The 17,217-nt window shown below is 47.0% G+C and overlaps 1 protein-coding gene across 3 annotated transcripts in view; it reads right to left on the bottom strand.

Moving 5' to 3' along the window:
* Positions 1–3,582: 3,582 nt before the first annotated feature.
* EIF4E2 (eukaryotic translation initiation factor 4E family member 2) overlaps positions 3,583–17,217 on the bottom strand; it is a 31,587-nt gene continuing 17,952 nt past the window's right edge. Inside the window, exons 7-8 of one of the 3 annotated variants that reach the window (XM_010836951.1) lie at positions 11,330–11,408; positions 3,583–6,162 (exon numbers count right to left, since the gene is read on the bottom strand). In XM_010836951.1, coding sequence (XP_010835253.1) covers positions 11,363–11,408 — 46 coding nt within the window. In that variant the 3' untranslated portion in view covers positions 3,583–6,162; positions 11,330–11,362. Of the gene's footprint in view, positions 6,163–11,329; positions 11,409–16,094; positions 16,361–17,217 lie in introns of those variants that run through there. The other 2 variants (XM_010836952.1, XM_010836950.1) reach the window with 2 other exon arrangements.

The following is a 17,217-nucleotide window of genomic DNA, read 5'->3' on the forward strand; positions in this document are numbered from 1 at the left end:
GGAAGAAACACAAGCTGGAATCAAGATGGCCAGGAGAAATATCAATAACCTCAGATATGCAGATGACACCACCCTTATGGCAGAAAGTGAAGAGGAACTAAAAAGCCTCTTGATGAAAGTGAAAGCGGAGAGTGAAAAAGTTGGGTTAAAGCTCAACATTCAGAAAACGAAGATCATGGCATCTGGTCCCATCACTTCATGGGAAATAGATGGGGAAACAGTGGAAACAGTGTTGAACTTTATTTTTCTGGGCTCCAAAATCACTACAGATGGTGACTGAAGCCATGAAATTAAAAGACACTTACTCCTTGGAAGGAAAGTTATGACCAACCTAGATAGCATATTCAAAAGCAGAGACATTACTTTGCCAACAAAGGTCCGTTTAGTCAAGGCTATGGTTTTTCCCGTGGTCATGTATTGATGTGAGAGTTGGACTGTGAAGAAGGCTGAGCGCCAAAGAATTGATGCTTTTGAACTGTGGTGTTGGAGAAGACTCTTGAGAGTCCCTTGGATTGCAAGGAGATCCAACCAGTCCATTCTGAAGGAGATCAGCCCTGGGATTTCTTTGGAAGGCCTGATGCTAAAGCTGAAACTCCAGTACTTTCGCCACCTCATGCGAAGAGTTCACTCATTAGAAAAGACTGATACTGGGAGGGATTGGGGGCAGAAGGAAAAGGGGATGACAGAGGATGAGATGGCTGGATAGCATCACTGACTCGATGGACGTGAGTCTGAGTCAACTCCAGGAGTTGATAGACAGGGAGGCCTGGCGTGCTGCGATTCATGGAGTTGCAGAGTCGGATACGACTGAGCGACTGATCTGATCTGATCTTCTCCAGTTATCAACACACCTCCTATCTCCTGCCTGGCTTAGTGCTGAGCATTCATATTTCTGGGCTCTTGTCTGCTCCCATGCTGCTGGGCCCACCCTTTCCATGCTGGGTAGACAGTTCAATTTTCCTCTGACAATATGATCTCACACCAATTGGCCCTTATTCCTTTTATGCTCTGATCATCAATTAAATGATCCTTTCTGTTGCCTGTGATCATTTTGGTGGGCCTGTGCTCATTTGGGACTTACATCTTATCAATGGTTGTTCTAGAGGTCCAGTCTTGCTATGGTGCCCTTTTCCTGCCTTTCCCCCTGGTATGGTTTACCTGTGACCATCTTACCAAGCCTTAACTTAGGAGAAGACAGTCTTACCATCGGCCCATCAGCCGGTGGGGTGCCCCCTTCCTTTTGGCCTCCAGCCCCCTGCCTTGTATGGCTCACCCAGAGCTCCCGCAGGGCTGGTGGGGGGAATCTGTGAGGCTCCTTGATGGGAAGGGCTCTGCCTCCCACTCCTGGGGCTCCCACCTTGTCCTTTCTGCTGGCCCTTTAAGAGTCACACCCGCTCTCTGGGGCCCCTTTCTTCACCCTCTGCTCCTTTGGATCTTACTGTTCCTCCCCTCCCACTGTGGTTAGGGTGGGGGGTGGTTCTGTTCAGCTTTATAAGCATTTTTAAAAATCTGAGCTCATGGAACTATTTCGCTCGTGTCAGGTGGGGCTCATGTTGACTTACTGTCAGGCTGGAAACCTACAGGAATTGCGGGCTGAGTGCTGACTTAGGACAGGCATTGGGGAAGGTGGAGGCTGGTGGGTGGAAAACAGGCATTCCCCCTGGTGCTGGCACTGATGGAGCTGCTGGAACCTGCTCTGGGAAGCAGAAACCCAGGCGCCACCATAGAGTAAGATCTGGGCATTCAAATTGAGCATCGCCCCTCGAGAAACTTCTTAGGTTTTCTATATTGAAATAATTTTAGATTTATGCAAGAGTTGCAGAAATAGTACTGAAAGTTCCCATATACACTTCACCTGGTTTCACCTAGTATTAGCATCTTATGTAACCATGGTACACTGTTCAGAACTAAGAAGTGAGCATTAGTACACTGCTTTTTTGGGGGGCGGGCATGCATGTGGCATGTGGTATTTTAATTCCCCTACCAGGGATCAAACCTGTGCCTCCTACAGTGGAAGCACAGAGAGGTCTAACCACTGGATCCCCAGGGAATTCCCTGATATACTGTGAGTGTGCTAAGTCACTTCAGTCGTGTCTAATTCTTTGCAACCCTATGGACTGTAGCCTGCCAGGCTCCTGTCCATGGGATTCTCCAGGCAAGAATGCTGGAGTGTATTGCCATGCCCTGGTCCAGGGGATCTTCCTGACCCAGGGATGGAACACCTCCTGCATCTCTCTTACATCGCCTGCATTGGCAGGTGGGTTCTTCACCACTAACGCCACCTGGAAAGCCCTCCCTGATACATTACTCCTTACAAAACTTCAGGCTGTTTTCAGATTTCCCCACGTTTTCCATTGGTGTCCTCTTTTTACTTGCCCAAGATTCCACATTAATCAGTCATGTCTCCTTCCCTTCTCTCAATCTGATAGTTTCTGGATCTTTCCTTTTCTTTCATGATGCTGACCCTTGGGAATAGCACTGGTCAAGTGTTTTGGTATTTTGTAGACTGTCTCTCAGTGTGGATTTATCTGATGTTTTCTCATGAGTAGACAGGTTATGAATTTGGGGGGAAAGACATCAGAGATGAAGTGTCCTCGACACTTATCAGCACACATGATGTCAACATGACCCAGGGGTGCCATGACCCTGGATCACTTGGCGAAGAGGGTCTCTGTCAGGTTTCTCCACTAACAGTTACTATTTTTTATTTTCCACACATTCCCTCATTAGAAGGGAGTCTTTTCTTCTCCTCCTTATTCTTTTGGCACCACCTTGCAGCTTGTGGGATCTTAGTTCCCTGAGCAGAGACTTCTACTTTGGCAGCTGGCGGACCATTGGATTTCTGCAGCAAGGTGCACTTGAGTGCTGGAGGAGAAGGGATGAGCTCCAGCCTCATCTCAGTGGTAGCAATGTGTTCCTGAAGCTGAACAAGCTCAGGCCAGTTTCGTTCCACCCTCAGACACCAGCACCAGGTGAGCAGCATCCACCCCGAGGCACCTCCTTGGTTTTGTCTCCTTTAGGTCTTTTTAGTGGCTGAGTCAACAATTGGTTCATATTGTTAAAATAACTTGCCTGGTTTATGTTTCCACTTGGACATGACGAATAGACAGGAAATTTCTATTGAAATGCAGTCTCAAAACTACACTTTTAAATCTTTTGTAAGGCTCTGCATTAAGTTTCGTTGTCCCTTGGTATTTCACATCAGCAATGGCCACTGGAATGCGCTACATGCCCACCTTTGGGCTAAATAAAACATTCCAGGCTAAGACCCAGGGTGGTTTCTTACTTCCAAATCTAAATCTTTGAATTCCAACACTCCTCATTCCAAATTCAGAATTAAAATTAAGAACTATATTTTGGTATTAAAAATGTAAATTAAGTTTTGGCAATTAATATCAATTAGAGAACAGCTTTCTGATATTACATTCATGTAAATGATACTGGCAGTGTCCGGACTCTTCCACGTATTTTGTTCTGGAATGTACTTAAAACAAAGACTCACGTGTTGAAGGGCAGAAGCAGGAAGCAAAACACTACTAGTATCCCCATTTTCCATTGTATTAAAGAGTCCACAACCAGGTCCTTGCTGATATTTTCCATTTATTACCGCAGTAGACAATTGCTCTGAAAGTGCAACACTAAATCACTCTTGTCACAGCCTCTGCTCCTCCACTGGCAAATACCTGGAAATTCATTCTTGGAGCATCGTGGACCACAAGCGTCTCTCTGGGTGGAAAACTGTCACTGCCAATGTCACAGGGCAAACACACACACACATGAACAGGAGGGTAAGAGGAAAAGAGCACTGGCGAGGCGTGGGGCCAGTGTCTGGGGGTCCTGGGAACAGCCCACCTGGGCACACTGGACGCCCCACCTCCAGGAGCCACCCGACATGTCTGCTAGGTTGGCAAATGCCTGGTGCACCTTTTTTTCCCTTTTTCTCTGGAAATGGTGATACCATAACTGCAACTGTGTCCTGTCTCAGCGTCACAGAGGTCCATGGAGTCATTAGGAATTGAAAAGACCTCGTAAGCTAGTGTGGAAAACAGGTGGTTTGGAGAACTGACTCTTCGATCTCTGATTTAAAGCTGTTAGGCAGAAGATCTGGAGAGTTCTAGGGAAAGACACTGCTTAGCAGAAATAACTCTTGTTCTAGCCAGCATATTTTTGATGGGGAAAAAATAACTTTCAAATACTGCAAAGACAAAGAGGAAGGTGGGGGGCGGGGAGTGACATCAGCAGCTCTAGAAAACACAAGAGACTAAGAAATTAAAACGAGCCCCCCCCCCCGCCCCCAAAAAAACAAAAACACAAGTATGGACAACTAAGCACTCGATCTGACAAAACCTTCACTTGTGAACATGTAACAAACATATGCACCCACACACACACATGCTAACAGTCAGTCAGGTAGATGCCCAGAGGGCAAATCCAAACGTCCGCTCTCTTTGGGATTTTCAGGGCAAATCTGAGTTTAGGCATAAGTGAAGACCTCCCTGGTGTCTAAACTCAGGAGGCAGCGTTTGTTCCCTGCTTGGGCCAACGTTGCTCCTGTATTTGTCTGAGCCCTTCACAACTGTCTGGGCACTAGAGTTCATTCTTCATACTCCTGGAGTTTAAATTGCTGCTAGACTTCTCTGATCTAATTTCACCTGCAATGGAAGCACCTCCCTTCTGGCCCCTATACGCCTCTGTTCTTTTAGGAATAAGCACCCCAAGACAGTGGTAATGAGAGTGTTCAGGAGCTGGAAAGTAGGAAGAGTTAATATAAATACCAGAAGGAAATGCCTGTTACTCTCCTATGACTTCTCTGAGACCAGGTGGCCAAGGACCCTGGCCTGCAAGGATAGGTTTTAGGGGAGGCCTTAATTTAAGGTACTGCAATCTGTGCTCACAAGAGCCAAGTAAGATGGCACTCCTCGGAGGCTGCTGAGGACTGGTCCTCGGCACTTGGTCCAACCCTAGGTGTTCTCTGACCTCTCTGACTTCAGTCCTTCTGGAGTCAGATCACCCGGCTTCTGTGGCGTGTGCCTAGTCATTTTTAGAGCCTGCCTGCAACACCCCACAAGGTTTGTGTTGGGCTTCCTGGATCAGCACACACCAGCTAACATATTTACCAGATGATGAGGACTGACAGCAGATTTCTCTACCACTGCAGACACGCAGAGCCGTGCAAAGAAAGCCGTCCATCACGGTCACCTTTTCTCCAGATGTCCTAGTTTTGAGATCACAGAACTGACCATGTTAACACCTGGCAGCAGCCAACTTCTGCTTCCCTTCTTGCATGAGGGGAATGCAAGAACCCACAACAACAGGCTGGACACAACAGGTCCTGCCCATCTGGGAACCTGGGTCAGAAACTGCCCTCAGCTCCAAATCCTGCCCTTGGAACCCCTAATACAACCTCGCTCCTCATCAAACTGCAGTTTGGTGCAGTTTAATTTACAATCATACCTTCTAAGCCGCCTCAGTGAGACCTGTGTGGTCCACTGGTTACAATTCTAAGTGCAGCAGTGCCTAAAAGGAAAGAGTCCCACAGGAGGGAAGACTGGAGGGCATAAGGCAGGAGACTACAGAATCAGTAACACACGTTCCGAAAGGGTGGCCTTGGGGGACAAAGGTGTGAAATAAACAAAATGTCCCAATAATTTAGTGGCAGATCTAGAAGAGAGCATTTATAGCTATTCTGGGACTCTCCAACAAAACGCTTTTCCTGGATGCACAGACATTCGTAATACTGCTCACTCTCAGTCGACAGCTCTGGCTTGTACACATGGTCACGACACCCTTCGTACAGCAGAGGCGAGCACGACAGAGTGCCCGGGAGGCACCTGGACAGCACACATCAAGACAAAAGGCTGAACTCCCCCCCAACAGAACCCCGTTAAAAAAAAAAGTCTGTCTATTACAAAGTCACGTGTTCCGTTTTTTTCCGCTTTATAAAGTCAGCGACGCTGGAGGGTGTCTAGCGGAATCCGTCCTCCAGGAATGAGTGCAAAAGGGGAGCACGCAGCTCGGGGACGTCCCTTCAGTGAGCAGATGGAGGGGCCAGCCGGAGACCTCCCATCCACTTCGGACAAACACACACATACAGGAAAGGATTATTGCCAGCTTGTGTACTCTCACAAGGTGATTTTTGTATTTCGAAAGCTTGAATTGTCCCTGAAAGAAAAAATGGGAGAAAAGAGAGCATTCAATACACAGTGTCGTCTCTAGGCAACACACACACACAGGGGGAAACCTGAGCTCGGCAGCTCTGGGGCCCACCTGACACCCTGGGACATTCCTTCCTTGCTCATCTAATGCCAGCATGGCCACCTGCCCCACAAGTCCCTTCAAATGCTTGGGCTCAACTGGCTGTAATAGCAAGAGGTCAGAAACAACCCAAATGCATGTGAACAGGGGACTAAATATTAATGGGATACTGTGCAGCTTTTAAAAAGGGAGAAAGAAGCTCTCTACTGAGACTTCTGTAAAGAAGTCTTTCTCCCAGAGAGACCAATAGGGTAAGGTGCAGAATAGCACGTGCACGTGACACACGACTGTCTGTGTAAGCAGAGGTGGAGGAAATACGGTTTTTATTTGCCTCGAGTTAAGCCATACATACTAAAACGCTGTAAGGCTCCATGGGAACCAGTAACAGTGGCTACCTGGGGCGTGTGCTGGCAGAGGAAGGGGACTCTGGAAATTGGGCCGATGGAGAACGAGTGGAAGGGAAACCTCTTTTTTGGTTTTCTTACACACACATATGCACACAGAAAATGTTTTAAAACCTGAATCATTAATTTGTATTATATACTCAAAAAAAAACCAACCAACCAGAAATCCCTTGGTTCAAAACTGACAGCTGCTTACAAAAGGATATTCCAGGAGGTGAAATCTGGACACCCTTCACTTTAAAAACTTGGCATGTACATCCATGTGTGCGTGTGTGTGCAAGTGTGCGTGTAACAGATCACAAGATATCTTCTTAGTTGCCTTCTAGGGGATGCAGACAGGTTTGGCTGCCCACTAGTAACCTCTCCTGTTTCAGCCTAGAAATCCAACACCTTAGCCATTTTAATCCCAAAATCTCAGGGCTAGAAGGGGCTTTAAAAGTCATTGCACCTACTGCTCTGGCCCCAGGCTTCGGACTTAAGTTTGTGTGAACTTTTGAGACATAATTTCTCATTAATCTGATTTTGGAATCATTTCCTCCATTTAATTTTAATGGCACATTCTAGAAGCTCTGGTTTTCATTGACCTGTCGGAGAATTGCTACAATTGTCTGGGTATCTGGCAACTGGACTGGAGAGAGTTAATACTGACGAAAACGTACGCTCAGCCCAGCCAAACAGCAGCGTCTTCCTGCCAATGGCTAACCAAGTCTCCCCCGTGGTGGTGGCAGGCTGACAGTAACTTACAGCCCTCACTACACAGACAAGTTAACTGCAGATAAGAACACCGAGAGGGAAACCGGAGCTGGCATGGGTGAACTCTGGCTGGGAAGAAACTGATATTATCTCAAAAGCCCACTGGCAATTTTGTAACTGACACGCATGACCATGCAGCTCCATGATCAATGCTACTAGAGTTTGAATGATTCCCATCTAAGGAGTTGACTGAACACAAAGAGAACTTAGAGGAGTGATCATCTTTTTAAAGGGACGTCTAACAGGACAGACTCCCCTGAGGTGCCGCAAATAGCTAGCGAAGAAGGAGGCGTCTGATAGTAAGACAGAAAAGCAGGAGTCACTGAGGTGTGCCAGTTGAGTACCCCCAGGAACACTGTGCTGCAATACTGAGGGCTGTATGATGGGAACACCTCTAAAAACAAAGACGTGGTTGGGAGGGAAGGATTTGTTTGGCTTCCTTCTTCCCCTTTGATGCCATCTCGATCCCCATGGGCCACCTGGTGGCTCAGATGGTAAAGAATCCTCCTGCAATGCAGAAGACCCAGGTTTGATCCCTGGGTGGGGAAGAGCCCCACAGATCAACTGGATCACAAGTCAATCAACAGGGAGATCAGAAAGGCAGAGCTTCAGGAAGGCAGAATCAGAGAATCTTCTGACTATGGGAGAAGGATCTGTCTTGAAGTGGGAGAAATGGCAGGCAAATATCTGGACTCAGTCCTTTCACAGCTGTTTAGTGATGTAAAGAAGAGCATTCTCAGGATTAATTGTTCCCATGAGCAGGGCATCTTATCTTCTGAGAGAACTCCTGTGCTGTGCTGGAGCTGGGCCAGAAACAAATTCTCTCGGGTGGCAGGTAAACTAAGAGCTCTACAACGCATTCCCATTCAGAAAGAGGTAATATTTAACTCTACTGTCATAGATCTCTTCACAGAAATCCTAAGAAGTCAGAAGCATTTTAAAGTTTATTTGCAAAACAGAAATGGGGAAGAACAGAGTAACGGAGCTAAGAGAATCCAGCTGTTTTTCCTCCAGAATCTGATATAAAAGAAAAACAGAGAGGAACGAGGGTGGGCAACAGGCTCCTGATGACAGGCTGAGGCAGGCCGGTGGCAGTGGGCCCCTCAGGTCCAGCCTTTGTTTTTTTTTTAAAAAAAAAAAAAGTGGGCTGAGAACAGCCTGGTGCCAAATTTAGTCTGAGGAATGTGTTCACCTCAAAAGCAGCTGGGAACTAACCCTCAGCTGTCCCTCACCCCAGACTGCAGTGCATAGAGAGACGAGAAGACAGGAAGGGAGAAGGTAGACAGGAAGTGGCAGAGGCCACAAGCAACTTGTTTTCCCCCCTAAAGATGGGTTTCTGTTCTTTTAAAAGCAAATTAAAATTTAGACAATTAAGACTGAGCACTGGAAAGTTAGACCCTACAAGCACCTTGTGATGGGCAGACTGGGAAGGTTTATTAGTTTTGTTTTTTCAGTGGTTTTCAATAATATATAAGACTGTTCAGAAGGAAATGATAACACTTTTTACATCATGGTCTCAGAGGAACATTCTCTGGCTATTCAGCTGCCAGCCCAGGCCAGCTCTGGCTTCCTCCTCGCTCCCTCCCTGCATAGTAAATCAAACGGCAAACCACCTAGGTTCACTCGGGTAAACTTCAATCTCTCATCTCTGCCAAGTGACCACATCAACTTCATTCCCCATCAGTAGAGACCACTGCTCTGCGCATGCCAGTCTAGACATACAGGGCCCAGAATCTCCGCCCCTATCTCCCGGCAGCTAACCGGGACTTCTGCTGAAGCTATGGTTAACAGTGCCATGCTTATTTGTAACGCTAACAGAGGTCACATGACACAGTCCTAAAATATCAGCAGCTACATGGAATGGCACAAAACAGCAGATAAATTGAGGAGAAGTATTTGTGGTTTAAGAATTATTTAACTAGCAGTTTATTCCTTTTACTTGGCTGGAGAAAAGGGAGGGAGGACGAGAAGGCTAAAGTCCTAGGGGGCCTCTGAAATGGCAGCTGGTATGTACTCCTTCTTGGAACACCCAGTTAAACACTTTCAAGGTAAAATCAAAAAACATGAAATAAAAAAATCCTTCTCAAGTCTGTTGTGACAGGGAAGTGAGCTGGGTTTTTTGTTTAGACTCGAACACTCCTCTCATTCTCCCAAGTCTGTGCTTCAAGGAGAATACTTAACCCATTGAAAGAATGCACCCTTCAAGCCTGCCCCATAAAAATGACATGGGGTGGGGTGGGACAACAAAAAGAACAAAGAGCCTACAAAATAGCAATTATGCAAATTTCAAAAAAATTCAAAGGTATTTTTCCTGGGGAATCTAGTGCCAGCTGAAGGGAGAAGGAATAATTTTAAGTTTTCTTCTATTCTGTCTCTTCCAACTTCATTTTAAAGCCCCCTCCCAGGTGCCCATGGAACCTAAGATGCTGTTGAATTTTAAAGGTACCATCATTCTATGTACTTTGAGAAGTAAACACTGCCATTAAACTATGACAAAAACCTTTCTTATCACATTCAGTGTAAAAATCCTAATTTTAGGGATCTTCAAAGCAGGAAAAAAAGGAATTTTATATATAGTAATGCTGTTAAAGGAAGTCCTGTATCGCACCAGGACTCTGGAAATTTTACTTACGGACGTATTTTGAATGTCTGCTATTTCCCAGCCTACAAATCAACGTGTCAGTATTAGAACTAATACATGTTTTCATCCCTCTTTGATATACTAGCCACCATCTTAGAATTCTATATTGAGTATACTTTACAGAGAATTCCTTTGAATTTCAATTCTGAAAACCTAGCATTATCATCTAAAAACTGAATTTGTGATGAAGGAATTAAACTATTTGAAAAAAAGATATGAGTGGCCTGAGTGTACAGGAACTCCAGGACTGTTTGTTACTCAGACCCCAGACACTCGCTCTGTCCCTCACAGGGTCATACTCTTTGGCTCATCTAGGGAAGAAGGCAGGTCTCCTTTCCTTGAAAAAGTTTCCCTTGCTTCCTGTTCTGAAGAGGAGTTCTGAAACAACTATTAGAGCTGGCATGTTCTTTTCCAATTTGAGAAATTCTCCATTTCTTAGGGATGGGGTCGGGGGGTTGGGGGCGGGGATAGTTAACGTCCAGGGATGTGCTTTTGGGCCAGGCACATGCAGACCCTGTCCCTGTAGCCATTCCTCTCATCCAGAATAAATTCATCCAATCCCTTCTGCTAAAGAGACAGACATGGACTGGGAACTCCCTTAACTGAAATATAAATATTCTTAAAAGGAATGCTTCGCTGACCCAGCCTTTGCTATCCCAGGGCCCCTCTCTGCCAGCAAACACGTGTTGGTCTCACCATAATACCACCTGGAACCATGCTTCCTACATAGCCCTGAAATCTCCCCCATCCCCCACCATTCACTTTAGCCTTTGAAACTTGGAGGTTCCATCACTGTTTCCTCACAATTGATAAATACCACCAGCAAATGAGACACACCTCTCGCCTAAGTCATACAGGGGCCAGAGGAACTGCCCTATTAGTCACAGGACACTGCCAGATAGCTTAAACATGGTCATGTCTGGGAATTGAAAAAAAAAAAAAAGACTTCTGGTCCATTTATAGTCATGAAATGTCAGGATCCAGAGACCAGAGATATTAGTCTGTGGAACCTCACTTTCCAGATCAGAAAGCAGAGGTGCAGTGAGGCTCATCGACCTGCCCAGGGGTTAACTGGGAGACACATGACCCAGGGAGGATGGTAAGTCAGCAGCTCTGGACTCAGTGTTTTCCTCCAAGACGGTGGGTGCCTGGAACAGGCTCAGTGTTGGCAGAGATAAGCCTAGGGGCAGATGGGGAGGGGCAAGCCCTTGGGAGGAGGGTCCTACGGTTGGGAGGGACATCACAGGGTTACGGAGTAAGATAGACAAGGCCCTACCCTGAGTGTGAGAGACAGAGGGGGAGCGTCCGATCAGCGGCCGCTGCTGTTCACCAGGCCATGAAACTCCTCCCAGGCCCTGGCAAACCAGAGACAAAAAACACAACAGCACATTCAGATCAGAGGCTTTTTAACAGAGAGCAGACAAGATAACCCCACACCCCAATTCAGATACCCTCAAGGTCAGGTGGGGCCCACTGATACCTGGAAGCACAGCAGCGAGGGTCCCCGCCTAGACTTTCCGGTTAAGCAGGGTGGCTGACACCTTTCAGGGGCACCTGGCACTTCTGGCTCGTGCTACTGCCCATCTGGCCCTCACTGTCCCCGAGAGGACTTCCACGTCCTTCCAGCCACTCCTTCCACAAGTCTACTAGGGAGGCCACGGAGGTCAGATTAAATTCACACACCATGGGAGACACTTCCCATTCACCGAGGTGAGGGGCAGCAGCGCTTTCTGTCTTGGGGATGTGAGGAGAGGAGGAAGAAATGATTTTTCTCCATCAGGCCTCACCCTGATGAGGTAAAGGCAAGTACCTAACAGCATTAAGATGCTGATGCAAAGACGTGGTGAGGAAATAAGACTGCTTCATCTGCTTCCATACTTCAAACCTTTCAGCTCAGACCCCAAATTCATATCAGGTTCCATGCGTTTCTGATAATACACAAGTAATGATTATCTTAAAAAGTTGTATGTGCCACAGCATTTCCAAGGACCAAACTCCTTTGAAATTGCCCAGGACCAATGCTCAACGCAACTTTAATGCTTATTACCTAAATTTAGAAACTGGAGCTAGGAAGGGATAAGGAATGTGACTGAGGGGCAGAGTCTCTTGGATGACGTTCCACAGAGAATGAGCCTTGGTGGCTGCAGGCCAGACACCAGGAGAAAGGCTCCCTCGTGCCTCCGAAGCCCTGACCCACCTTAAGTTCTCTGAGAGGAGCTGACGTCCTTCCTTTTTGCCTGAGCCATTTTTCAGCCACTTAGGGACAAACTGTCAGGTAACTTCCCTGGGAATTATACATAAAATGGGTAATTTGGTGCCTTCGAATCTAAAATCCCTTACCGTCAATTATTCCATTTGTGGCTTAAAGGGGTGAAATACTCATGGTAACAACATATAGGGCTTAATATGTTAAAATTATTTGCTCACTACAGGTTTAATATTATGGTCACTAAACTACACTTCATCACTAGGTCTCCTACAGATAGCTTTTCTTCTTTTTTCAAATAGGAAGGGATGAAACAAAGACCTGGCCCAATAAATTCATTCTTGCATGCAATCATCACATCAGTTTCATTAGTTATTTCCCTTTTGAAGAGCAACACTTATAAATTAATGATGTAGCTCTCAGAACAAGAGACTGATCCACAGTTAATGGTTTCTTCAGAGTATCGCCAAAATCCAGATACATGTATGTTCACTGAATGGAAGGAAAACGTTAAGAGCGCTCAGTAAGCATGTGTCTTGTCAGTTCACAAACTCAGTTTCCACGGAAAGACATGTTTCACAGCTCTTTCTGGAGAGATGGTAACACGATGAACTTTGAGTCCATCAGTGATGGCAGGAGGTCATTTCACTCTTCAACTCCAAGTGAAGATAAAGAGAAAGCAAAATCTGACACCCAGGCAATGACCCAGGAAACCCCTCTTCTCATTCTAAGAGTGAGGTTTAAGTTATATTTAAGCAAGTTAGGTGTCAACAAGAAACTGCATGGCTGTGTTGAAGGTTCACCTCATTTATCCTTTAGTTTCCAGAAAGGCCTACACTAGTCCAAACGGAAGTTCTCTATGTCAAGAACTTACAGAAATAGGGATTTCAGAGTTCCCCTCTAATCCAGTTTAGCATTAAACTGCCCTCCTATTTTCTTCAGCAGTATATTCTTTACATGGAAAACTTCAACATGAAGAATCTGGGCAAAGAAATTTCCTCAGGTGGATTCAGTGGAGATAAAATCACTGCTCACAGTCATTGGTACAATCACTGGTTTTCAATGCTTGACTAAGTAAACCAACCGCCTGAAACTAGGTGCGAATGTTCTGGCTATTTTCCACCTGGCATCCCAGGCATATATGTAATTTTAAAACTTGTTTCTTTGAAAGGTGAACAAAGAACAAGTTAAATGTTATATCTGGCATGTAAACTGAGTTTCCTAAAAACACTTTTTCCCCCTATTATCCTAATACAACCTACAGGGAATTCTAAACAGATTCAAATGACAGGGTAACAATGAGTCCTTTCAAGACCACTTTTTACCAGCTGGCTTACCAGCGAGCAAATTCTAAGGGCAGAAATCTCATCCCTTAACTCTGCATTTGCCCCCACTCTGGCCCAGCCCCACTTCACAGCATTGCCCTCGGCTGGCCCTCACGCTTACAGATGAGCTGGGCCTCCTGCTGATTTGGGCTTTACCTTGCACATCAGCGTAGAGGGACATTTCCCAAAAGCAAAGCCTGGCCAGCAATGATGCTGGGTGATGCAGCGCCCCCAGCTACAATTTAGCTGTGGCAAGAGAAGGGATGGTTGGTCCCTGCCTACCAAGTTCAATATTTAAATACAATGAAATCTAGATGTGGTGGAGTCCCCACAATTTGACCCATTTCTCCTCTAAAACAAGTGAATAAAGACAAGTCACCTACCCTCAGCTCTCTGTGCAGAGGGGCCTGGTCAGTCTTCCCAACACTGTGGCCCACCGAGTGTAACAGGCCCTGTCTTCCCCTTCCCATCCCAGGCCAGAGGCACAAAAGGACTCAACAGACTATTCTAAAGAGGAATTTCCTCACAAAAGACACTGCTGTTTTATACGGCCCTGTGGTCGACCCAACTCTTTTCCTGGTGGTCCCATGATTCTGGGGTGCAAGTCTGGCTGTGTTATGAGGCTGTCCGCCTGCAAGGACCCAAATCTCTGAAACCTCAGCCACACACCTAACACTTGATTTGACCATTTTCCCACTTCTCAGTGGGCCCGTGCACCCTTAAGGGACTGACTGTTAGCAGTAAACAAGGGTGTGAGGCAGCAAGCAGTGTTCCCTCTGCAGCAAAGCAGCTCACCACGCCCCTTGCGCAGCGGCAGCAGTCACCTCTTAGCTCAGCAAGGGGTGCTAGCAAGGAATGCAGCAGGAAAAGGCCATGAGCAGTGTGATGAAGGAAGGCTGGGGAACGAGACACTTGAGATAGGACGCTGGAGACTGGATGGAAACACAGCAAGGGGGAGGGACACCTGACTGAGAAAGCTGAGCCACCCCTAGAACACTCCCCTCACCATTTCCAGGACCCCTCATCTCCAGAGTACGTGGGAGAGAATAAGTGTTGCTCTTTCCTCCTCATGTCCCTTCAGTTCTCAAGTCCAAGCAGTTGTTGTTCCTTGGCTCAAACACAGCCACGCCTGTGGAAGAGCCATGGTGGAAGGACAAAGCAGAACAGTCCTGGCTTCCGTTCAGATGTGGCAAGGCTCAGAGGGGTCAAGGTCAGTTTGGTGCTTTCTGATCAACTCTTACACTGGTAGGTGGCATCAGGCTCAACCTCTGGACCAGCTATATTAGCTGAAATTAAGATCAATACATGTGGACATCACAGCGGAAGGCAAGAGGGAAAGGGCCATAGAACGTCATTCTTTGACAAACGCTGAAAACATAGAAAATATGTATTTCCACACATCAACCATCTCCATCTTTCAGGAACTTTTAAGTAATTTGGGGTAAGTGATCACAAAAAGCAGCAATGACAGAGCCACCTCCAGGATGCTCAGCTCATGTGCTAGTCCTGATGTGTGGTCTGTGGGATCCCAGGCCTCATGGAGGCGGATGGGCGGTCAGATGGCACAGCTCAGGGCGTCACTGCCAAAATGGAGCAGCACAGCCACTTCGGAGAACTCCACGCTATGCCCACAGCCATCTTCACAGATGCTATCAGGCCACGTGGCCTAGTGTGGGCAAAAGTGGTTTATTTATGGTTTGGGTGGAAGCTCTACAGAAAACCTAAAGTCACATTAAGCCTTGCTAGATTTCTCCATGCAGGTTAGGGGCTTGAAGGCCAAGTTGCAGCACATACATGCCGAGCCTCAAAAACACATGGGGGGCTGGGCCATGCTGTGGTCAGATGTCCTAAGGAGCAAAGTCACACAGGACAAAGACACGTCCCCACCCCCAGGTCCTGGTGCACGACAACCCTAGGGACTGGGCAAAGGGAAGGGCTAGAACTTTGCGAAGTGTATGCAGGGTGAGCTCAGAGAGGAAGATGAGCTGGCTCCAAGGGGAGAACAGAAGGGGAAAGGCTGGCAGAGAGCTTGCAGTTGGGAGGCTTTGGCCGGTGAGGAAAGCCCACTTACACAAAGCAAGGAAGCTCTACACACACAGCGGCACACAGACGGAAGCAGGGCTTTACCTCCAAGCAAGAGATGTCTTTGAAGTAAGACAAATGAAGTCAGCCAAGCGAAGGTCAAGGATCCCCCTTTCCAACCTGATGGACTTTTGAGCTGAATTCTAAATCAGAAATCACTCTGTTCCTGTCCTCAGCATGACTGGTGGAAACTTAAATACCAAAAAAACTGGGGTCTCTTTCTGAGAGCCAGATGTCACCTCAGTTCAGACCTCAGCGGAGATGGAACAAAATACCGTGTGATGTGATACCATGGGCTTATGGAAATGAGGCTGCATTCCCCAGATGGCCCTCCACGGAGAAGTCTGTGCCATTCCTTAATATGGTGACAGTCAGTCTGAAAGGCCACTTCTTTGATGCACCATAAAGAGCAAGAGCATGAGACAAGCTAGTTTAGCACCATTTATTAAGTGATCTCAGCTGTTGTTGTAGCTGCTGCGTGTCAGCCTGTTCTTAAAACATAAAATGCTCTTCCAATTCCTCTTGTCCGGGACGGAAGGATCTTCCAGGTAGCACACCAACAGAACAAGAGACTCCGATGACGCCGGCTTCAATGACGGTGCCATCCAGAGAGGGAGAGGGTCATGGCACATTCAACCGCGGCTTCCAGAGGTTTTGAAAAAGGAGCCTTTGGGAGCCCAGCCTGCCTGGCATTCTAGTGGAAGTGCAAAAGGTTGGCATGTTGGGAGAGAAAGAGAGGGAGCCGCGAGGGGAAAGTGGCATCTAGGTGTCAAGGAGGGGTTTCTGGCCCCTGTGGCTGCAGGGCTGGAGGACTAGGCAGACCTCTGATAAAGTAGCAAGCAGCAGACTAAGGCACCAAGCCCCAAGGCTAGCCTAGACTCTATGGACCTGTATACATTGCTACAGAAGTCAGGAAGAGCTGCTTCAGGGTATTTGAAAGGGAGAACAGTGGAGAGGGGAGAGTTGAAAAATATCTCTTTCCCTTTCCTATCCGGGTGAAAAGGTTGCTTAGGGGTGGAGTGGGGGAATTGGGGGGGGGCGGGGCATTTGGGAACACTGAACACAAGAGTCCTAGTAAAAGTAGGTGTGGACCTCTCCAGCCTAGACTGAGTCTGGCTGGAGGACAGAAACTACTTGTATTCCAGAACAAAGAATAAGAAAAACCTGCCAAGAGAAAAACAGTGCTGACCCAGGGCTGCCAAGGCAAGCCCTCAGGGTAGTAATGGCTAATAACTGCTGGTGGCTGTGATGAGCCACACCCAGCCATTTCAGACAGACCACCTCCTATGGCAGCATTCCCAGTTAAAAACTGGAGCTTAGCTGGTATGAGCCAGTTCCACCCACAACATGATCTGTAAATGCATGGGAAAAGATTCCCAAACGATCTGCCTGAGCGCCATCGTTGGGCTCATTACTATAATGCTTGTAATAACAGCGTGGTGATGTTATTACTAACAATGATGAGAGCAATAATCCTTGACCCTGTGAGAGCATTCCCCATCTGAGGACCTTCAATTACAAAGACTGAATCAGCCTCACAAACAAACCTGC

Source organism: Bison bison, unplaced genomic scaffold (genome assembly GCF_000754665.1).
Source record: "Bison bison bison isolate TAMUID 2011002044 unplaced genomic scaffold, Bison_UMD1.0 scf7180017864068, whole genome shotgun sequence".
NCBI classification, from domain to species: Eukaryota; Metazoa; Chordata; class Mammalia; order Artiodactyla; family Bovidae; genus Bison; species Bison bison.